The 24,253-nt window shown below is 34.4% G+C and overlaps 1 protein-coding gene across 1 annotated transcript in view; it reads right to left on the bottom strand.

Annotated features, from left to right (window-relative positions):
* Window positions 1–24,253, bottom strand: part of Antxr2 (ANTXR cell adhesion molecule 2) — a 139,758-nt gene that overhangs the window by 50,183 nt on the left and 65,322 nt on the right. The window contains exons 12-16 of the mRNA XM_047566694.1: window positions 23,548–23,643; window positions 8,174–8,218; window positions 7,227–7,319; window positions 3,050–3,214; window positions 2,688–2,768 (exon numbers count right to left, since the gene is read on the bottom strand). Of these exons, the coding sequence (XP_047422650.1) occupies window positions 2,688–2,768; window positions 3,050–3,214; window positions 7,227–7,319; window positions 8,174–8,218; window positions 23,548–23,643 (480 nt within the window). The remainder of the gene's footprint in view (window positions 1–2,687; window positions 2,769–3,049; window positions 3,215–7,226; window positions 7,320–8,173; window positions 8,219–23,547; window positions 23,644–24,253) is intronic.

The raw sequence follows: 24,253 nt of genomic DNA, 5'->3' as shown, positions 1-24,253 counted from the left end.
GTAAAATAGTTTTTCTAATAATGGACAGAAGCACTGAAATGATTCATACTGTGTTATTCTATGGTTTAATCTTTGGGAAAATATAGATTATAGTATGTGTGTGGGGGGATGGGTGATTTGGAATTACCTATCAAATAAAGACCACGTTGATGATATGGAGTTGACGTAAATTCAGATTGTCTTAATAATTTTTGTGAAACATAGAAAGTGGGAATATGGAAAATTTTAAAAAGGGGAGGGCAAAGATTTCCAAAGTTGTCTAAAAGGGCAAGATTATGTGCTCATACCTATACATTTGATGTAAAACCTCAGACTAAAAAAATAAATAAATATTATAAAGGAGCACTAGCAAGAAACATAGGAGCAAAAGAACAAATGATGCCAAGCTCATCAGATGTTATTGAACACAAAATGTTGTGTTGTCAATTTGGTTATATGAGGAAATAGATAAATATACCTTAAAGTCAGCAATGAATTTAAACATACATGTTAAATGTCTTGTAAATAATGCAATAAATTGAGGTTGTACTGTTGGATGGGTTCTTAGCTTTACCATAATGTCAATAAACTGTTATGCCCCATCTGGGGGGAAAGACTTTTATTAGAGTGCCACACTGCAGTTTAACAGTTTTGTCACAAAAGTGATAAAAATTTGCAAGTGACAAAATGCTGGAACCAGTAAAGCTAAAAAGAAGAAGTATGATGATAAAATGTTAAGTCAAACTGCACCAGCACACTTAGAATCATAATACATATTTGATGAAGAAAATGAGTTCATTAATTGAACCAACAATTAATGTTTACTAAGGTTATTATCCCACATACAAGTAAAAAATAACCAAAAAACATAAATAGCATATGGGTAGTAAAATTTTATTTCATCTCACATAATTGAGATTTTCTATTTTTTAACTAAAATTCTGAAGTTCAAAATCTTTGAAAACTTAGAGTTTTGTCCTACGTTTCTCACCAAAATACATTTGAAAGCCAAATCTGAGAAAAACTTTAGTCTTTATTTTTCCACTTGTAATAATTAATATAATTAATATATTACAGCAAAATGCCTAAATAATGTGATTATGAAATATTGTTCTATATATGATATACAGACTATATCAGATTCCTAAAATCTGAAATTTTTGAATTTTAAAATAATTTGACCTCAAGACTTAGAATAAAAGGTTTTGAAATCATCATAGACAAAAGCATAAACAAAATGCTAAAAAAAAAATAAGAAATCTTAAAAATAAAGGAAATGGAAAAATAAATAGCAATCTGCTGGGGCAACATATAGAATATTCTCTAAGAAAAATATTAAATTTGTCTTGTGTCTAACAAAGTAATTGGTACATGTTAGGTACTAGGTAAATACTTGTTGAATGAATGAATGAATGAATGATTATAATGCATGATTTTAAAAAACAAATATGCCAATTTATTCAAATTCAAAACCTTCTTCTATTCTCAACCAATCTTTCTGATTTTAACCTCCAACCCTCAGACTATCTAGTAAGTCACCACTCCCTATGTACTTAGCTGCCTCAGTGACCAATCTCTACCTGTTTAAAACTACCTATTTTCTAAGAAAGAAGACCTGTATTTCTAAAGAAGTTTTATCTGATCTTTCCAGGGACAGTTAATCTCTTCTACTATACATTTATGTATACCCACTATACTTAAATATAAATACTATAAACATTAAATATAATGTTATTTGTCTCAAATTGAATTTCCTAATCCGTTGAACTCAGGTATTTTTGAAATTATCCCCATTTATTAGAAGTAAAATTTGAAGATCTGGAGACATTTTCTATTTGAAACACTATGCTGAAAACATGTAACGCTAAATATAACTTGTCTTGGCATTGTAAGATAAATACTAAATTCCTCAATTATTTCCTTATTCCAAAGAAAAGCATATCAGGCTGAGTGAAGCTCAAGTCCTCTGAAGTTTGTCAAATATAATAAAGATGATGCTGACAAACAATAGAACCATGCTCAAATTATGAAGAGTATTATGTTTCCCAACCTAACACACCCATTGTTACATATGAAAAGGTTTGGGAGAATTTTTCTTACATTCATGCAATAGGGAATAGTATACATTGTTAAAGAAATTCTAAAACTAGGGTAATTCTAGCCAAATTTCTAAAATAAAAAAAGAAAAAGCCTTAAATAGGCTTCCTTGACATGGAAAAAATACACACATGTACATACCTGTGAATCTTTCTATCTATATATCACAGGTACAGATTTCTTCCATGCTTTAGGGACATTTTCACTTACAAAGAACATACTGATAACCTAAAGCAATTGTGGTTAAGATATTTTCTGTAGGTCTCATTGCTACTACATGCTAAAGACAAGTCTTTGACTATTCATTCCCAGTCTGTTGTTCCCACTAGGTAAAAACTCAGAACATGAAGTCTTCAAGGCAAAAGTATGTGTACAAATGACCATAATTTTTGTGAATTACTTGAAAAGGGACTGGTGTGAAACTGTAACTTGAAGATGGATTCTAACCATAATCTGGTAAGGAAGCTATGTAATGGAGATCTGTTCTAGGCAATGCTAACACCTTCCTTATGTGGAAGAGGGGCTTAAACATTATTTCTGGTGAATATTCCACTACTTTTTTATACTGATGCAGTAGTCAACTGTTTCCCAGCACATTTCCCTATACAAACCTCATCTCCTTCCTGAGGTCGCATCAAGGAAACCCGGTCATACTGCCGCCGCAACAAAGCCCAGAGTGCATCAAGAGGACCCTAAAGGAAATGGGATTTGTTACTAAATCTCTAAATACTGACTGAATGAAAAAGTAAAATGAAGGAGGTAGAGTTTTATTCTCAACTATCATGTTTTTTTTTTTCCACAAATTAAACAAAATCTTGGAGGTTCTTATGTTGAGAAATGCTCAGTCCTTAAAGCGCAAAATGAATAGCTGCTATTTGATCCACCTCAGTCCTTCTAAAAAGGTTAGGGGACTGTAAAAGCTACATTTTCTCCAAGAGATTTAAGCGAAATTACACAAAATTAGGTCACGTACCTTAATTGGCGCGTACCACTTTGTCTGTGGAGGCTGGTAAGTAGGTTTGGGCCTAGGTGGCCTAGGCCTGATGGGTTCCTCTTCTTCAGGAATCTTCACCACAGCATTTTTGGCTTTCTCTAACCTTGCACCTTCCTCGGTAGATCCTTTATCACCCCAGCGCACCTTTAAAACAAAGGGGACACTGCTATCAGAGAGAAAGTGTCCTACAGGAACAAGCTCTTCTGTAGCCTGTGGTCCTCCGGTTCGCTATCTCGGAGTAAAAAGATGAGTAGGTACATCAACTCCTAGTGGCTCCTCTTCCTAAACTTAATAGGTTTTTTGACACTCCCTGTTATATTTACTATTAAGGTCCTAGACAAAAAGAATCTCTTGAAAGTCTAAAGTCAATTAAATTTAAAATAACTTTTCTCCAAAGTTTCAAATAAGGACTCAATCTGTGGTTTACATGAAATGCACAACAGTGTGTGTTTCTGTTTTATGATTAGGTATGTTAAACTGATAACAATGATAGCATTTACTGAGTTACTGCTATGCATCCATCTGCGTTTGATTAACACAAAAATGCAATGAGACAGATACTATTTCCTTACAGATGAGGTTGAGATGTGCCCCAAACCATACAGTTAGTAAATGGCAGGCCAGGGATTTAAACATAGGCAATCTGAAATGGTTTAAGTTTCAAATCAGTCTGAATTTTATGAATGTATTTTATATACGGAGATGTTTCTTCAAATTTTTCATCATTTAATGAAGGCAAAAAAATTGATTTAAACATTTAGCTTTTCAAAGTAATGTGTGAGATGACTTCTGTAAAGTTTTACTTGGTAAAATAGCTTTCAGTTTTTAGATGAGCATAAGCTCATCTCAGTATGGTTATGTGACAAGCATATTTTTCATTGAGGAAGACAAATTGAAAAAAATATCTGCTTTGAAGAGAATATTTCAAGGACACCAGGGAATTCCACAAATTATAGGGAATGTCCTTATCTGAAATCTCTCAACTTTGAAAAACCACCAGATCAAATTATTGTTTACTTTATTTTTCACTGAACAGAAATTTAGAGATGAACCTGAATCAAATTAGGCATATGAATAAGATATGGCCCCTGCAGAAGGACTTTGTCCAAAAGGGAGTGGGGGAAGACCTGCAAAAACCAAGGACACTGCCAAAGACAATGAAAATAAATCAAGTCAAGTTCTAAAAAGAAATACCAAGACCTATCCAGAGCACAGTATGATATACCATAGCTAATTGATTCCTATAAAGGAAAAAAAAAAAAATTAAGGTCTTTTAAAGCATTTTAAAGACCTGAATTAGGGGGTAGGGATACAGATGATTACTGTTCATAGGAAGAACTATTCACAGTTTTTTTGGTAAGGCTTACTTAGATGTTTTTACCTGTTTTTTAACTACAATTTTAGAATGGGCTTTCAATTTCAAGTGGACCTTGTTCAGTCATTAAAATGTATCTGTATTTTTCAGTGTCATCAATGGTACTAGAATGTTCTTTATGAGGTTGTTAAAATTGTTTTAAACTCCATTAAACTTTGAGAGTTGAATACTTGGCTTTCTTTCCAGAGAAATGACCTTCTCTTTCAAATCACAGTGTCTTCACCTAGATAAACTAAGACTTATAAAATCTTTAGACATGGATAAATTCAATTAAAAACTCTAAAACCAGGATACATTCCTCACAGTTATAAAGTCTCAATTTTGAAGAATAAACAAAAGAAAAGTAAAAACTCAAAGGAAATGTATAGTTAAGCAACATAAGAATGTATAACTTGGGGAAGTAATTCAGAGTAGAAATGTAAATAGATAAAATACAGATTCACTGAGAAATAATAGATTTTAACATATACATTCCCTAGCCTACCCTTCATAGTTGATAATTATAAAGGCTTCATAGTTGATAATGACCTTGATAAAGGTCAAGTGTTAGTGGAACTGTTCTCAGACACACATCTGAAGCTAGTTGAACTAGCATTCAGAACCAATATGGCATTTCTAGGGTATCACTATCAAAGGACTATACTTATCACATATACTTGATGAGGTCTAAGGAGATAAATAAATTCATCAGCTTTAGTTCACAAAGGAGCTGCTGCCTCACCATCACCATCACCAGGAACACCACCACAAATAAATCTCACTCAGTTTCAAAGTCTAAAACTAGGAAATACTTTGTAGAGGTTTCCTAGAACTCCTAATTAAGAATCTATATACATATGTGTTCGTGTAAGTATTGATGTTTTAGTTTGATCACATTGAGATAGTTTAAAAATACGAAAGAATAATAGCAGAATTAAGATATCTAAGATATTTAATATGAAAAAAAATAGCTTGATAGCTAAATTCATTTCTTGAGCATAAATTAATTGCTCTAGTTTGGATGTGAAATGTCTCCCAAAGATCTATGTGTTAAAGGATTCATTCTCAATTTGGTGCTGTTGGAAGGTTGAGGAAACCTTTGAGTGGTGGGGTCTGGTGGGAGGCCTTAGATCAGCAGGGGTGTGCCCTCCAAGGGTGGGACATTCATCTCTTCTTCTCTCTTTTTACTACTTGGCAGCTTTCTCTACCATACAGTCCCTGCCCTGATGTTCTGCTTCAACAGTGACTTAAAAGTAACAGGACTGACAGACCACTGACTGAAACTGTGAGCCAAAATAAACCTTCCTCTTTTTAAGTTAAATTATCCTGGCTATTTGTTATATTAATAAAAAGCTGACTAACAGAATATATTGTTCCTTTTCACTAAGGTTCCATTCAGGGACTTACGAATATTCTTTTCTGTTCTTGTCTTTAAGAAGGATCTCATTCTTTGGAACACTGGAATATTGGACTAATAAAAATCTAATATTTCTAATATCCTCAGCAAGACCATTACTTAATTAAGGCCTACTTAATAATATATTCCTGATTCTGATGTAGTATGCTACATATTTAGATTTCATATGGATTAAATTTATTATTGGCAACCAGGTACCTGTCTCAAAGGATATTTCAGCAATGAGTGGGAAGTTCCTAGGGAAATCATCATTGTTTTAAGACCTAATATGACTGAGAAATTGAGAATCACTGTCAGTTGACTTGAATAAACACTTTGATAATTCTGAAAAGGGAACATTTCCTTTGGGAATCTAAATTTTATTGAAATGTATGTAAAGAGGTAATTGCAGCACTTGAGGGTTTCTGAATTAGCTTACAGTTTTTGTGGTAGTAATGGGATAAAGCAGATATGATAATAGGAGACATGAACAATAGAAGCAAAACACATAAAAACACCTTCTTATCATGTAAAATTGGAGTATGATTAATAAGCAGGAAATACAAGGATCAGTGTTTAATATTAAAGTCAATGTGTCTATAAGAAAATTCCTCAATTCTATAAGAAATGTTCCTTGGGATGGCATGCTAACTTGTCTACACTTGTTATGACTCAGCACTGGCAATGATTGCTTCTTATTAACTAATCTATCATTGTTAAAAATATTTCATGGGCTGGGGATATAGCTCAGTTGGTAGAGTACTGGCCCTGGGTTCAATCCCCAGCACTGCCAAAAAAAAAAAAAAAAAAAAAAAAAAACTCATGATCATAAGAAAACCTCATTTTATTATTAAGATGCAATATTGAAGTTCAACTTTAATCCACACTTTGAGCCATTCTGAAAGTTCAATGCATCTTCTAAGTGGTATGTAATATAAATTAGGATGGTTCCTAAGCAATAGTTAAATGCTACTGTAAGTTTTCTATATTTGTGATAAAGTCATATTCATGCTAGTGAATATTTTAACATTTTCTCCACAAATAGTATGCAACTACTGGACCTTTTCAAAGAAGAGCATTGTTGCAACTTTAAGTTACTTTATTCTTCAAAGTTGATATTCCATGCAGCAATTTTTTCCAAAACAGTAAGGAAAACCCTAGAATTTTTTGCCCTTTAGAATTCAGAGATCTTATCAATGCAAGTCTTTGACTAGTGAAACTAGTTCTTGAATGGATTTGAAATTGCTAGGGTGATTTCATAGGGGAAAAATATATCCAGAAAAGACCCAGTGTTAACTAAAAATGGGTGATATTCTGAATTGTGAAAAGCACAAATTTCCATGGCTTAATAGTTTTAGAAAAACATATTTCAGATTATCAACTTTTCTTTTTAAAAATATACTAACCTCCATTCTTTTAATTCCTCCAACCCCTCGACCACCGTAATAGGAAGCATCCACAGTTGGCCATTTCTTGGTGGGCAGAGGTTCTTCTTCTTCCTATGGAGATACATTTTTTAAAAAAAGATTAATTTTAGAAAATATTGTTTAGTCAGAAGTGACTCACATTTAAACATTTTTAAAATAATGCCATAATTATGCAAAAATATCTAAAAATTATATACAAAACATGTGAGCATATTTACATTTACAGACATAAAATTCAAGTAGAGTTCTATAGGGTTCCATAGGGTATAAAGACTCCCATCCTTCCTCACATTTTAGGTACCTCCCCACATCATTCTTAGGTTATCAGAAGTTGTTCTTTAACTGTGAGCATCACTCGTTTATTGCAAATCTATTCTTCAATTCATACTTAAAAAGATAAAACATTAAAATTAGGACAGAATTTCAATAATCACTTCAAGCACCAATGTATATGTATGTTTGAGCTCTGTAAAATTTGTAGTGGAAAGATAGTAGAGAAACTTTGCAAATGCAGCCAGCACATTCCTTTAATTTATGTTGCTAAAATGATTTTGGCTAACAAAGTACTATGAAAGCAATAATCACTTTGAAGGTAGATCCTTAAACTGCCATCTTGAATCTTGCAACTTTTTATAAATAAAATAAGTGACATCAGGACTATTAATATATTGCTATAAAAAGTATATTAAACCTCTACATACTACTGATCCTGATGGCCAGTCTAAGTCTACTATGTATGAGGACCCCATTCCTCCAGCACATAAAGGAAATCATGAGGTGAAGAATAAGAATTGATGTTCATAAAGTAAAAAGTCAATACATAGACATCAGATATTTTTTTAACAATAAATGGAATTGATCAAATTTGGGGATGGTATTTATATGAAAAAAGACCACACATATCCATTTCCTAGGCATTCATTTACCTCTTTTGGTGCAGGTGGTGGTGGTGGAGGAGGATCCTTGATAACCTGTCCAAAAAAAAAAAAAAAAGTAAAAGTGTTATGACACAGGCATGAAAAAGTAAGAATGTATAAAAATAATTAGATTCATAAAATACTGTAACTCCAAAGATGTCTCCAAAGAACCATGCCTCCTAATATTTATGTCCCTCCCTTTGAATCTGGGCTTGCCTGTAACTAGCTTTTGACCAACAGAATGAGATGGAAGTGGTCACATGATGACTGAAGCTATGTCAAAAGATTTTCAACCATTCCTCGCACCACTAGAAAACCCACTTGGGGAACTCTGCTGTCAGAAGGCTACCCTGAGACCATCAAGCTGTAAAGAAGAACACCAAAATCTTAAAGAAAGGTCAGTTGGTGACAAAGAGACACTGAATGGCCCCCAGCTGTTTCAGCCACCCCAAATAATGAGCCAGATATATGAGAGAGGAGTTGATCTTGGACACAGTCACACTGAGCTTTCAGATGGCACCAGCTTAACTGACACCTGACTGCAATTGCATGAGATTCTGAGTAATCATCTCCTTACTGAGTGTAATGGTTAATTTGAATTGTCAACTTGATTGGATTAAGAGATGCTGATGATTAAGAAGCTTCTGGGTGTGTCCATGAGGACATGTCTAGGAATGATTGGAATGTGGGATAGTGAACTGGATAACTTCCCTAAACGTGGGCAGCACCACCCAATAGGATGATGACTTGGATGGAATAAAAGTTGGGAGAACAAGAAAGTAGATGCAGATGTGAGCTCGACTCTTCTTGAACAGGTTCTTGATTGCTGCTTTGATCATCTGAAGATATCAGACTCTTGCTTCTTCACTCTTCCAAAGTGAACTCTACCTGGTTCTCCAGGTAGTTTCCAGAAGCTTTGGCCTTAGAGTAGCACTGTTGATCCTTCTTGTTCTGGGGTTTCTGCCTCTTGGACTATGAAGCTACTGGTTCTTCCAGCTCTCCAGCCTGCAGATGGTCATTGTGGACTATCCAGCTTCTGGTGGTGTAAGCCAATCTAATAAATCCCCTTCTTATAATCATATTTCCTGTGTATTCTATTCCTCTTAGAGACCCCTGACTACTACACTGAGTCAGTTTTATCCACAAAATTGTGACACTATTAAGTTGTTGCTAGAAGCTGTTTTTACAAGTTGACAATTTAGCCAAGGCTAAAATTTCTATAAATCATTACTCATCGAATCTTATCTGAATTAGGTTAATTCTTCATGTGAGAGGAATGGATCCTTGACCTAATTTAAAATAAACTTCACTGGTCCTGGTATATCTGGACTTTCACCTCATTGTGATGGAAAATCTTAATCAGGTGCCAGTGGCTTCTGATAATTCAGAACAATATCACAGTCTCTATTCTAAGAAGAAAAACTAAAACTGTTAAGTTTTTATCTTCATCTAATGTCAAATATTTCAACTACATCATTAAGGACTTAAAACTACTGTGACTTTGAAAATGAGGTATTACTTAACATATTACTATTTATCATGACTATTTTTTTTAAATACAGCTTATCTTTTAAAGGTATACATAAATATTTCCAGAGAAATTGTATGATTCTATTTTTTAAATAGTTTGGGATGGGGAAGTGGATGGGGGTGTGGATGCAATAAAATTGATAATAATCTTGAGGCTGAGTGACAGGGACAGGAGATTCATTGTATTAATCTATCTCATTGTAAATGCTTGAAATTTTCCATAATGAAAGGGTTTTAAAACTTTTATTTTATTGATAATATTTAGAAAATTGGTCCATAATTTTCAGCATATATAATTTTTCATTATTCAAATTTTAGATTAAATCTAAACCTCAGGAGAAATACCCAGAGAGTAACAACTACATAAATATAACAGGACAGTAATTTAATTTGACCAAGTTTATTTTTGAATCCTTCAAGAAATTCCATTTTTAAACCCTTTCATTTAATTGTTTTGTTCTATCAATAAATATAAAATTTTAGTTCTTTTTAATAATATTGAAAGATAAAAACTGTGATTTTTTTTTTTTAGTTATCCCAGAAATAAATGCCTGTAGAGGGTTAAGATTTAAAATAATACTGTAGTCAAAATAAATTTAAGGTCATCAAGCTATAAATATTTTCCCTTTGTTAAAAGAATAAGTACCTCCATATCATTACAAACTTGCATTTCCAAAGCATGCAATGAAAACCAGATCTGTCAGCATTTCACAGTCAGCAAGATCCAAACCAACTCACTCAACTTCATTTAAAAGTCAAACCTCCTTCCCCACCTTCCTTTGTCTTTCATTCTTTCTAGTCACAGTCTCAATATGTTGGCATAATCTCTTTCTCATTTTTGAAGGACTCCACCAAGTCAATTCTATGTCCAAGAGATTCTGTGAAATTCCCTTTCTCTCTCTCCTTCTCCTCTCCACCCACGAATTCCTTATCTTCCCAATGTAAAGATTTCCTTGATATGCACAAATAACTCTTTTCTCTTCCCCAACATTTATCAGCATTCATGTTATTTAGCTTCAAAAAACTCTGAGTTCCATAAGAACTGTAAGAACCCAGAAACCACCCCTGACACGGGAACTCACTTAAGAGAGTTTATTAAACAAGCAGAGTGTCTCCCTGCAGGGTAAGAGAGAAAATGAGAGGAAAAGAGAGAGAGAAAGAGTGCACACACAAGAGAGAGAGAGAAATGGAGGAGAGAGTATGAAAGCGAGGAGGAGAGAGAGAGAGAATGGCTGGGAAGCTATACTTAAGCAGTTGAATTCCCAGGCTAATGGGACCAATAATGGAGAAGGACACTTGCAAACTGACTAATGAACCAATAGCTAGCTAGGATGTTCACAGACTGACAAGCTAGTTTCTAAGTTGGGAGGAGGGAAAACGACTACAGCGTAATGGGCTTGTGAGCAGCTTTATATCATAAGAACCAGTTATATTTCTGCCTTGTTTCTCACTGCATTCCCAATAATTCAGTAGAATGCCTGGCACAAATTAGACCTTTAAGAAAGTAAGAAGGAAAAAAAAAAGAAAAGAAAAATTAGGAAGAGAAATGAGGGAAGTAGAAAGGGAGAAAAAAGGAGGGAGAAATAAAAGAGAAAAAGAAAGGAAAGAGATGGACTGCAGAGAGCCGAAGGACAAGGAAAGAAAAAAGGATTCTTTTTATTCCTTTTCCACTGTCACTACCAAAAATCATGACCTCAAGATTTTCTGGACCTGAAAAGTATTGAGTACAGTTTTCAACTACTCCAATACACACACAACCGAAACTTCAGTATTCTAAAAAATTCCCACCAATCGTAGTCCAAATATGTTTGGATGACTGCAATGAAGAGAAATTCACTACCTCAAAAAGCAATTCATTCCATTGGCAAGAACTCATCATTTGAAAGTTTTTCCCCCAAATGAAGCCAAAGCTTCTCTCTGCATTTTCCACTCTTAAGCCCTAGATCTAGAGTCTGGAAACACGGACACACACAGACACATACAACACACACACACACACACACACATAATTTTTCTTCCAGAGAAGACAAATTCATATTTTTGAAGACTAGGATAACTACCTAATTCTATTGAGTTTGTCCATTTTGGAAGCTAAATACATCAACAATTTCTCATGAAATGGTTTGGAGTTATTAGGTCATCTTTTTCAGTTTCTTAAATTTACATTAATTTAGTTAATATCTTAACTGTGGTTTCCAGAATTGATAATGGCATTCTTTAAATATGGGTAAGTCATGATAAATAAATGAATGGTGCTCAAACAAAACAGATGTACCTCATCATTCCTCGCCTCCCTCTTCTAAGTATCTTAATTGACAATTGATTAAATTGATTGACAGTTTATAATCACCAGAGGCTTCTGAGAGCATCAATGACTACGTGCTGTACATAGAGTTAAATTAAACATCTAGCTTGTTCCTTTATCACTAACCCAACCCTCATTTTAACCTATGTAGCCAGGTCAATATTCTTCTAACAATCATTTCTCACACCAAAATGGATTCATAGTTCTTACCCCCACAATTCAAATCCATGAATTACTGAATTTGCATAGAACAAAACTTCCAGATCATGCTTTCCCTTAGTTTTGCAAATCATCATAAAGTGCTCTCCAGATTTATCTCACTAGAGAAAGATCAACGTACATTCTTCCATTCCACTAAGACCAAGAATAATATATCCAAACTCATTCTTATTTCATTGTGAGGATTTCAAATATGCTATGGTTATTACCTATACATCTTGCACAGATATATAAATTTCTGGGGATACAAATGATATCCCCAACCCTGATCTATATTATACCCTCCAAATAATTACTGAAAATTCCCTCCATAACTTTTCCTCTTTTTTTGTCATTATCCTATATAGCTTCAAGTTTAGTACTGATATGGGAAAATTAAGTTTCAATTTAAAACCTTTATATGACCACTTTGCTTCTGTCAAATTTACAACAGGATCATGTGAGGCATCTTTGCAGCCTTTCACTTTACTGGAAATTCCTTATTTAATAAATGAAACTCGAAGCCCCTTTTTCTATAGATGTACATGATCCAGCATTTCTGTTCCCATTGTTCTAATGTCTCAGCATTTACCAGTTGCTCCAGTTCAGCCCTAACATCCCGTCTACAAGCATTTCTCTACATACACCTTTACTCTAACCATGATCCATCTCTCTGCTGCCCTCAAATATAATGACTATTTCTTAACACGGAGACTTAATATGGTCTCATTCAGCCTTCACAGACCAGTCCAACAACTTTCTATTACTTTATCTAGAATACTTAACCTTCTCAACATATATATTAATGCACAATTGAGCCATTCATATTTTATCAGTTTGGATTTTAAAGCTTATTATGCGATTTTTACATTATTCCTAGCACAGATGTCTTCCTTTCCTCCCCCCTCTCCCTAGCCCCAAGGACCCATGCATGCTAGGCAAGAGCTCTTCCACTGAGCTATATCCCCGTCTTCTAAACTGTAGATTTCTTAAGGGCAATACTCATTTCTTCTCCTTTATAAATACCTGGAGTGCCTAATGTGCTTTTTGGAAAGCAGATACTAAAAATATGATTCAAAATGAAGCCAAAATAACTAAGAAAGCTCACAAAGAACCATAGTCAATCTCCAAATTTATATGTAAAATATTGAAGGAATATGTACATAAATAATAGATAGATTTCCCTGAAACTAAAATATTGCTAGTTCTAACGAAAATGAAGCATCAAGGACTGGAGTGGTAGCTCAGTGGCAGAGCACTTGCCTAGCACATGTGAGGAACTGGGTTCAATCCTTAGCCCTGCATACAAATGAAACAAATAAAATAAAGGTATTATGTCCATATACAACTACAAAAAAAGAAAAGAAAATGAAGCATCAATTTTTTTCTCTCAAACAGGGAAATCAGAGAATTCATGAACTCAATGGCAACTGGGAAGACATAAGATCATCCCAAGTTTATTCACCTGGGAAATAAACATGATTAATTATAGGTCCTTTTCAAGAAAATTCTAATAAAATAAAAATACATATCACAATGTTTCCATCAGGTCTCTTGAGTCTATGCCTTTCCGTAACTAAGTATGGCCATATGTTCATGTGCATTGTACTCATCTTATTCCAGAAAAGAAACTTAGGGTTGTGTTTTCCAATAACATGTGATTAATGTGATATATGACTAAATGCATGAAATTATAAATTTAAAGTGATTTTGAAGTTGAGGAAAGTATATTTTCTACATTATTAATAATGGAACTAAAGCCCATTCAATCCTCTACCTAAATGAAATTTCAATCTAATAAATTAAAAGATACAACCACAATCACAATAAATAAAAGAACCTGCAGGAACTGAACCAGTACTAAGGCTCAACTGTGTACTATTCTGACTATTAAAGATAACCATTCTTTGTTGTGATTACCATATGGCACACACTCTATATTTCTCCTATTTTTGTAATAATCCTGTGCTTATCCCCATTTTAAATATAAAGAAAGGAAGACTCTAATTTCAATAATAATTTTCTGCAAGTACATATGAGAGGAAAACAGATAATTAGGACTCCAATCCAGGATCCAGGTCCATCTACCTTCAAACTCAGTTCAACTTCTGCCATGTGACATCCTTTTAAAATAAGATTTGGACTGCAAATTCAAAGTATGCAGAAGAAAAGGCCTAAGCTGTTTGGAGCAGTTTTACTTATTAGGATAGAAGAATAGATGACACACAGATGATAGTGTATCAGAATCATATTTAATATATTTAATTATATTTAATGTTTGTGATAATTGCATAAATTTATCACCATTTTACAAAAACATATTATGTAAACTAACATTCACAATATCATTCACCTATAAATGTTGGAATAGAAAATAAAATGGTTTTCTCTTGATGTTCTCTTTCCACTCTACCACACAGCCTCATGTAACAAAGAGGGTGAAAACCATCTGAAGTCATTTGGCCCAAAAGCCAAAAATGGCAAAAATCTATGCCCAACTGACACCGTACAGTAAAACTCCTTTGGGAGAAAAGGAAAACTAACTGTTGTCCAAATACATTTAAAATAACAGTCATGAGAATCCCTTTCTTATATTAAATAGTGCAAGAACACATTCATTTCAGAAAAGGATGTATTCATATGCACCATATTTTATGAGAATTTGCAGATTTTAAAAGGCATAATATTGCCTAGTTGCCAGGATTTTTTCCACTTAGCATCCTTCAGCTCTGTATTGAAAATTCTGGAAAACACTTTCACCACTTTATGAACCATATGCAGAGTTTGATTCTTCTCCAATTTTTTTCATTTGTTATTATCATCATCAGGGAGGATTACATCTCATCTACTTAGCTGCTAGAATGAAGATTTCAGTTTGGAGGAGAGCCGATTTCTTAAAAAGAAAAAAAAAGTTAGCTGCTTCAGGCAACAGTCCTTTTGATCTGCTCATTAACACTTTTCAAATGTTCGAGTGATGTGGGCATTCTCTGCACTAGAAAATGTCAGCCCTGGAGCCTGCAGCCAGCTTGATGCAATCATATGTTCCAATATTCAGAAAAGAGTGAAAAGAACTGTCAACATTAAACTGCTTTAAATAAAAAAAAGGAAAGAAAGCAGATACTGTACAATGACTGTAGACCAAGTAGTATTTCAGAACTAATTCGTGCCAGTGACAAAAAGAAATGCCCAATTCAGCGGCAATGTCATTTAAGTGCCCCAAAACCCACAGACAATAAAGAAAAGTCTTAGTGTTTACAGGAATTCGTTTAAAATAAATGTGAATCTTCCTCTCACACTCCCTTTTCTTGTGGATATGATCGGAGGGCAAGCCTTTCTTCTGAAGTCCATAAAAAAAATTCCTCTTTTATTAGTATTTGGGAAGTCCTTTTATAATTCCACAAAGTTAGATGTTTTCAACATCCAGACCAAAATAACTGTCCAGGTTATCTCATCCTCCTTGGCAAATGATCAATATTCAAAGAATCTTACTTTGAAGAAGTAAATAAGTGGCCAGAAATCTAGGCAATAAATACAATCTAAAATGCCAAATGAGACCTGGGAAGAACAGTGTGAGAGTATATTCTGCCAGGAGTTAAGTAAAGGTGTTGCTGTCAAAGCAAATAAACTAAGACCCAGAAGAATTTGATACCCTGTTTCATAAATGATGCTCTGTTGGAAAACATTACCATGGAAGCAATACGTCCTAACGTCACACTGTATTTCAAGGAGGCAACCAAACATAAATCATTTTAATTAATGGTGCAAGGAAGGCATATTAAAATTTAAATTACTTCTGTTTTATTGTGCATTTCAAAAAAAAAAAAAATCAGGCTCCTCTGAAAGTAACTCAATAAAGGCACCATGAGCCCTCCTCAACAATAAAAAACAAGTGCAATGTAGAAGCATTATTACTATTTAGAAAGAACAGCACAGCTGTTGCTGGCTAAGAAAATGATTCTATAGAGCTCTAGTCAGATATATCCTCATCATGAAAGCTCAACTTACATATAAGCAAATTAAGCTTTAAAAAGATAACTTTTTAAATTGTTTTCTAAATTTAAGATTCATGAGATTTTCTGTAATGTCCTAAATACACTATGGAAAAAAAATAAGTTTGCAGTTTTCCCTGGAGTGTGGATAACTTTGGCCAAGGTTACTAGAGCTAAGTAAACATTTATCATTTCCAGCATATTCAAGTATTTATTTGCAGTTGTATAATACACTCATTGACAACACTCCAGAAAGCCTTTGTTTACCACCTCATTAGCCTTACATCTGTAATTCTGGTTTTCCCAAATGATGCAACTATACAACTGTCATTTCTGTTATCCTGATTAGTAAAACAAATCTGCCATGAACTCAACATATCCTCAAAAAGAAAAAAAGAGAAAACATCTCTATATTCTGATATCTCACTTATAATTCAGTACAAGGTAAGTTTTGTTCTGACCCACCTCCCTGTCTCTGTTTTAATCTAAGGAAAAAAGAAGGATGCCACCAATGTCTTTGGTTAGGAAAAGCAACCGCAGAGGATGGGTGTGAGCATACTTGATGAGCAAGAGGTAGGCTCTTCAATAGGCAGTGAGAGAGAACATCATGCAAAAATGAGAAGATTGCTGCTCATGGAACAGTTTATAAATTTAACACAATCTATAATTCACTAATGGTAATGGTTGAAAATTCAAGTGTTCATAAGGGTTCTATCATTAAAAATATTACTAGATGAAGTTTTCCAAAGATCATTGGTTTCAATTTCTATTTTTGCATAAAAATCAAGCACAGAGGGGACACTATCCACAACATCTTAAATAATTCTCTCTGTCTCATCATGAAAAATACTCATAGAAATGAATTAAAGGATATAAAATATTTTTTAAAAAGTCTCATATTAAAAGCATTTGGGTGACCAGATATTGTACAACAAAGAGCTTTTCCTTTACCTCTTTGGCAGTCATTTTTATGGACTCCTTTGCATAATAATTAAATTACATCAAATCTACAGGATTTAAAGGACTCCAATTATGGAGTAAAAACTGTTCTATAGAAATATATATGCCTATTTATTAATTAAATAATGAGGTCATCACAATCCTAATTTTGAAGTAGTGATGCATGTAAAACATTTCACAAATATCTGAACTATAAATGTGATACAGGGTATATATCTGTGATTACTATGGCCAACACAGTCCTCAGAATTGATAATACTTTTGTGGGCAGGGGACAACATTTGTGAATGAAGGAAATGATAAGATTCAGTTAAAAGTAAAAATAAAGATGTATTTTTTTTCCGTACAAGTTCATAAGTTCATAGGTTAGAAATTGCTATGGGGGATTGGTAGCAGCAACTAAACAAAAGTTAAATTGTTTCTACTTCAGAGTTTTATAATTAAGAAATTCTTATGCAGATGTATCTTAGTCTTTACTATATAGGATTCCACGGACCTTGTTTCCTACTGTATGTATAAGTAACAAATTTGAACAAAATTAGTGAAGATAATACAAAGAATAATTTTGTATCATAAATTCCTTTAAGCACAATATTTCTCTATAATGAACAGAATTTTTATTATAATGAGCAACAAGGTACCCTATTGTGAACCTGACTTTCAGGTAAAGAGATATTAACTTTCTCAATTTTAAGAATTGATACAGTTCAAGATGTGTTCAACGACAAGTATTTACTAAGCAACATGTAACATAAACACAGGCTTACAATGATGATTAAAACATACAATCTTCTGCCTTCATGGAATTATTAATCTAAAGAGGATATAGTTTTATGCAAATATAATGTTATTATTTAATTATACTTTTACTTAAGTAGCACCAAAACTGTGCTATCTTACACTAGGCAATTTTGCTAGAATTTTGTTACAAATATTCTAGAAGGAATGTTTCTGACTTTCAATTGTTTCTTGTTTTTAGGTCTCAAAGTCTTCAACTAACCAGGTACATGTTGTGACTCAATAGATACAGTATTTAGTTAAATGTTAGAGAGTGCTTCATTTTTCTCTGCAGGGTAAAAATGCCAATCTCTAGCTTTCAAGAGATTCAATGGTTCAATACCTAAATTTGAATGAAATTGTACTGGCTCCTTCTTACAAGTAATATCACCCTGAGAAATCTGTCCACAGATCTCAGTTGTCAAAAGTCTTTATGCCAAATGTCACATATGCCTCGGACACTCTGAAAATCGTAAAGATGTTTCATTCAAAAATTCCTTGTCACTTTGAAATGTGAGTAAATTCTTTTCAGTATACAAAGCATTATGCATACTTATTTGACAATTATCCCCTCAAAATCAAAAAGGGTTAATCTAATTTTAATTTCCAAAACTTATAACCCTAAGTAATGATTTCCCAACACTAGAGAATAGCAGAAACATTCAAAAGATTAACTTCTTATTGCTGCTATAACAAATTATCACAAACTTGTGGCTTTAAACAACAGAAATTTATTTTCTTCCAGTTCTGGAAGTCAGGAATCTCAACTGAGTCTTACAGGACTGAAATGAGGTATTGGCAGAGCTGGTCCTTCTACAGACTCCCAGGGTGAATTACCTGCCTCTGTCTCTCCCAGCTTCTGCTCACACTGGCATTCCCTGGCTGGTGGCTGTGTCACTCCCAAGGCTGCCTCCCCCGGACACACTGCCTTCTCCCCTCTGTTGCCTCCTTCTGCTCTCTATCCCTCCTACACTTGTAATTGTATTTAGGGCCCCGTAGTCATCCTGGAGAATCTCTACATCTCAAAACAATTTAGTTACCCTTTGGCCATATCAGGTGACATTCACAAGTTTCAGGGATTAAGATTTGGGTTTCTTCATTCATCTTACCTCAGGGACCTTTTCCAAACTGCAATAATCTCTGGAGATGTCTCACTCTACTCACCCCTTCCTCTCAGGGAGGACCACTATTACTGGAAAACTGCCCACCACTGCTCAAAAGCCTCTCGGTTATTGAGGCAGAAAGAAAAGCAAATAAGTCAAGACCCTGAGAATCACTGTCTAAAAGACAATAACATTGTCACCACTGAGCCATTGATTAAAACCTGTGAAACTTTTAAAAATATTTTTTAGATGTTGACAGACCTTTATTTTATTCATTTATTTATATGCAGTGCTGAGAATCAAACCCAGTGCCTCACCACACATACTAGTCAAGTGCTCTACCACTGAGCCACAACCCCAACCCCAAAACCTGTGAAATTTTAATCCCTAAACAATGAAAGCTTCAACCATTTTATAAAATATGACTTAAACTTTCATATCTCAGTATTTGATAAAATATAAAATAATGGAATGAAGAACATGTGACAGACACGAGGCCTCTGTTCAGGATTTCTTTGGGCTCTCCATCTTGATAAGAATTCCTGGGCACATGATACCCACAGAGGTGGGGAGCTGATAATTTCTAAACGTGCCCAAGAACAAACTCTTTCAGTTGGTTAGTCACATTTCAGTTGAATTCCCTCAGTTGAAAAATTAGATTCACATATTTGCTGCTAATACTTAAATATATTCAAATAAAAAGAAATCTGTATAACAACAAACTGAAGTAAATGCATTTCATTTTCCATTAAAAAGTTATTTTTCCGGGACTGGGGTTGTGGCTCAGTCGTAGAGCGCTTGCCTAGCATGTGTGAAGTACTGAATTCAATCCTCAGTACCACACACACAAGAAATAAACAAATAAAATAAAGATATTATGTCCATCTATTATTAAAAATATTAAAAAATGTTATTTTTCTGATAATGATAGACGTCAAATTGATCCATAAAAATTGAATACTGCTAAGGATTATTTAAATGGCCACATTCTGATTTCAGCATTGCACAAATATATTCTCTAAAAGGAACAAAATTAATACCCTGCAATTGTACTACACCTTTTGAAATACTCAAGATCTTTTTTCACAAAACTATGATCCCACTTCCCCCTTCTTTTCTCAAATCCTCTTCATTCTTCTCCAGTCCACTTCCCTTCCAGCTTAAGATTCCAACTATCTGCACATTGTTAGAGATATTTTACTTTGGACTGTGGATGTGGCTTAATGGTAGAGTGCTTGGCTAATATGAGCAAATGCCTGGGTTAGATCCCCAGCAGAAGATAACAAGAGGGGACGGAGGAAAAAGAGGAAGGGAAGGAGGGAGGGAGGCAGGAAGGAAAAGAGAGAGGAAGAAAGCAGCCTTTGGCCATATCTAAGGTGCACCATTTGTCTCTGGTTTTCCACTTCTGTTTTTGAGAGAATTCAGTTGTGCAGTCTTAATCTCCACCAGGACCAGAGCTCAGCACTGCTGTGGGCAGAGCTCCTTTCAGATGATTGTACTGATCAGATCTCCCTTGTGGTTTCTCATCATCTCTGGGATAAGTTCATACTTCCTAACAAGACACAGGAAGCCCTCCCTCACTGGGTTTCCTCAAAACCAAAACTACCTTTCACACAAGATCTCCGCCCAGCACGTTTTGAAGCATGCCAGAATAACTCATAAATTCACACGTGCTTCATAAAAAAGTCCCTCATCAACTTCCACTGTCTTATTCAGCACTCAAAACTCAATTTGCTCTGACCTGTTTTTCTAAAACACTTCTTTTGTGTTCTTACTGCTCTTTACACATCTTGCTATTGGGCACTTGTGACCCTTAAACTTACTTGCCCACATTTCTGTGTTTCTATGTGAAATGTGAATTTCCATATCATATCACAAACATTTGTGTATGCATGTGTGGTACTTGGGATGGAACCCAAGAGAATTCTGACTCTGAGCTACAGCCCCAGCCTTTTTATTTTTTATTTTGAGATAGGTTCTCCCTAAGTCGTCCAGGTTGGTCTCAAACTTTCTATTTTCCTGCCTCAGTCTCTCAAATGGCTGGGATTACAGGCAGGTGCCATTGCACTTGACTCACATACATTTTTGTATCCCAATTCCTAGCACAGTAACTGGCACTAACAGATGATTAATACATATTTGGCAAGGGCTGAATGTAGAACTTTGCCTGTACTTTATCCTTGCTTTTAAACCTACTTTAGACAACATTTGCTATGATTCATTTGCACCTAGGTATAAATATAAGTTCATACTCAGGACTGGCTACTTTTTAAATCTACATTCCTAAGTACAAAATAAAGATTGCTCTCTCAAATAAGTTCCAAAATTAATAAGCATTCATTCATGATGTTTCTGATAATAGGAAGCCTTGCTTACACAATTAAAGGGACCTTTCTATGCATTGCATAAAGACAATTCCAAGATTTATAATCTGTAAGACCTCAGGGTTAGAAGGAATATAATCTTTCCATGATCTGATGATTGAATGCCCTCCATAATATCCAAAATGATGGTCAAAATCTGTATTCGAGAACATCTAAGTTCCTCCCAAAAAAGGCATTTCAGTTTTTGCATGTACTTAAAAAAAAAAAAAAAAAGTGTCATACTTCTGAGCCCTGTGGTCAAAAGTAAATGAAATTGCAAAGTAATGAAGGGAGGAAACCACCACCGTAAAGTTTAAATTAAAAAACCAAGGAGCACAAATCACATTAGGGCACCTTTTTGCTTTTTAATTTGAGATTCAAGAATGCTAGCCCCCCTAAAATAGCCATATCTAGGATAATCAAGATTATAACAGGAAACTGTCTATGCATAAATTGCCATGGCAGGAAACTGATTAGTTCAGCAAAGAGACAGGATGCTTCTTGTCTCTAGTGTTGTCTGAGTTAATTCTATGCCTCCTCCATGGGCCCACTGCTCTGAGATAAAGAATTATAAAGTTGCCTCATGAAAGCAGACTGAAGTACAATTAATAATAAATGCAGGGGAGACACAAAGCACTGTCTGAAATTGCAAGGGAGCTGAAATCAGTCAGCAAAGGTGGGCGGGGTAGGGAGGGCAGATTAGAAACATCATGTAAAACACCACCATGATCTACAGACGATCAAGTTCTATATCATGTGCTTATACTACAAGGAACACTCTCTAAATAAGTAGTAAGTATGCTTTGAAAGTAGTCTTCCTTGGCATGATCTTTTCTTTGGAACCTGAATAGTCTAAATTGAATTGCTTGAAATGTGCTGAAATGTATTACTTAACATACTACCCTGTGATAGGCAGTATAATGCTTCCACAGAGATTTCAAAACTGAATTCCATGGTACTGTGAATAAATTACCTTACATGGTAAAAGGGATTTTGCAAGTGTGATTAAGAAGATTTGGGGAAACACAAATATTTTACTAGTTCATTCAATATTTACATTCATTGTACATGGGTAGTGTCTGATAGAGCACTCAAAAGCCTTAAGAATGTATTACTCATTTTGACCTTATGTTCAAGTAATGTGAAAAAATATAAATTAAAAGAAAAAAAAAAAGAACAATGAGATGGGAAATGATCCTGGATTATCCAAGTGTGTCCAACCTAATCATCTGTTTCCTTAAACATGGAGGGTCTTTGCCAGCTGGTTCAGAGTCAGAGGGAAATGTAAGTACAGAAGAATCATCAAGGAGCTAAATAGTGTTGGTTTTGAAGATGGAGAAAATAGTCCAGAAGGCAAGAAATGTGGATGGCCTCTTGAAGTTGGAAAACAGGCTGTAAATAGGCTCTACCCTAGAGGTACACAAAGGAAGGCAGCCCTGCTGAGACCTTTCAGCCCAGTCAGGCCTAGTGAGGCCCACGCCAAAGCTGTGATTACACACTGTTGGATAATGAATCTGAGTAGTTTTAAGTCACCAAGCATGTAGCAATTTGTTACATCAGCAATGGAGAGCAAAGACAAACCCATAGTCCTTCCTAGCATTTATGTAAACGTGAAAAATAACACACATTGAAACCACCTGTCGTTACTCCAAAAGTGACTGTTTAACAGATACTTCAACATCTGCACTTGACTTATTTCTAATATGTTTTTCTGTGGGAAAACAAAAAAATCCTGAAATAGTATATCCTTCAAAAACGAAACAAAAGATTCATAAACACTTAAAAAAAAAAAAAAAAAACTCTGACATTATCAACTGCTCTCCATCAATTCAACAGAAAACACATCATTCCATTAACTTAAATTTTTCTTGTACTTGAGTGGAAACACCTTTTATCCCAACTACTTTCCTACATTTCTCAAAGCTTTTTTCTATGAACCTGATTTTGAGACACTTTTTAGATGATGTTTTATAATAGATGTTGTCGTGCATGCTTTCCCGAATCTGTTATAGCAGTAAAATGATTAAAATTCAAGTAACTAATTGAAACTGCTGTTGTTGGACAATGAGGCATTCATTCATATTTCAAGCCTGACTTTACATCTTGCTGAATAAAAAATAAATAAAAAAGAGTAGAATTGCAAATCCTTCTTACTCACCACTTTGCAGCAAAGGGGCCAAAACCACCACATCAAACCGATGCCCAAGAGGAACAGTAACACCAAAATAGCAATGATGGCTGCAATCCCATTAGACTAAAGTAGATGAAAGACAAAAACAAAGCTTAGGTCAGCAAAGACAAAGTCAGCAAAGCTAGGTCAAATCCCACATGCATATTTTTTTAAGGAAATACTAGAAAATAATACAGGAAACATAATAATGTCAAACCAGATTTCAGTTATATCCCTTTAAATTCTAGAAGTTCCTTTATCTTTTATTTAATACATGTTAGGTTATATTGGGATAGGATATAATAAATATAAAATCTCCCAAACTGCTTCAGACTGTTTTAAAATGTCTTAAAGGAATGTAGGAAAAATCACTATTTGGGGTTAGACAAATGGTCCCTATCTTTCGTGTCAAGGTAAGGATGATTTTGGTTCAAGCATGATTACTCATAAGTAGAATTTTCCAGACTGTATAATGGTGTAACATCATTTACTTTGCATATTTAAAATGATAAGACAACATGCATATTTAAAAATCACCAAATAGATTTCAAGTGAACAGCAGCAGCTCTTGCGGGCAAATGGTTGATACATATCAACGCAGATCAGATAATCTCTGATCACGGTTCAAGTCCTGTCTGCATAAGAACCACACTAGTATTCTTTCACTTCCTGACTGCCAAGTTCCTCTGACCTC

Source organism: Sciurus carolinensis, chromosome 10, assembly GCF_902686445.1.
Source record: "Sciurus carolinensis chromosome 10, mSciCar1.2, whole genome shotgun sequence".
NCBI classification, from domain to species: Eukaryota; Metazoa; Chordata; class Mammalia; order Rodentia; family Sciuridae; genus Sciurus; species Sciurus carolinensis.
This window is presented reverse-complemented; position numbering and strand designations above follow the sequence as displayed.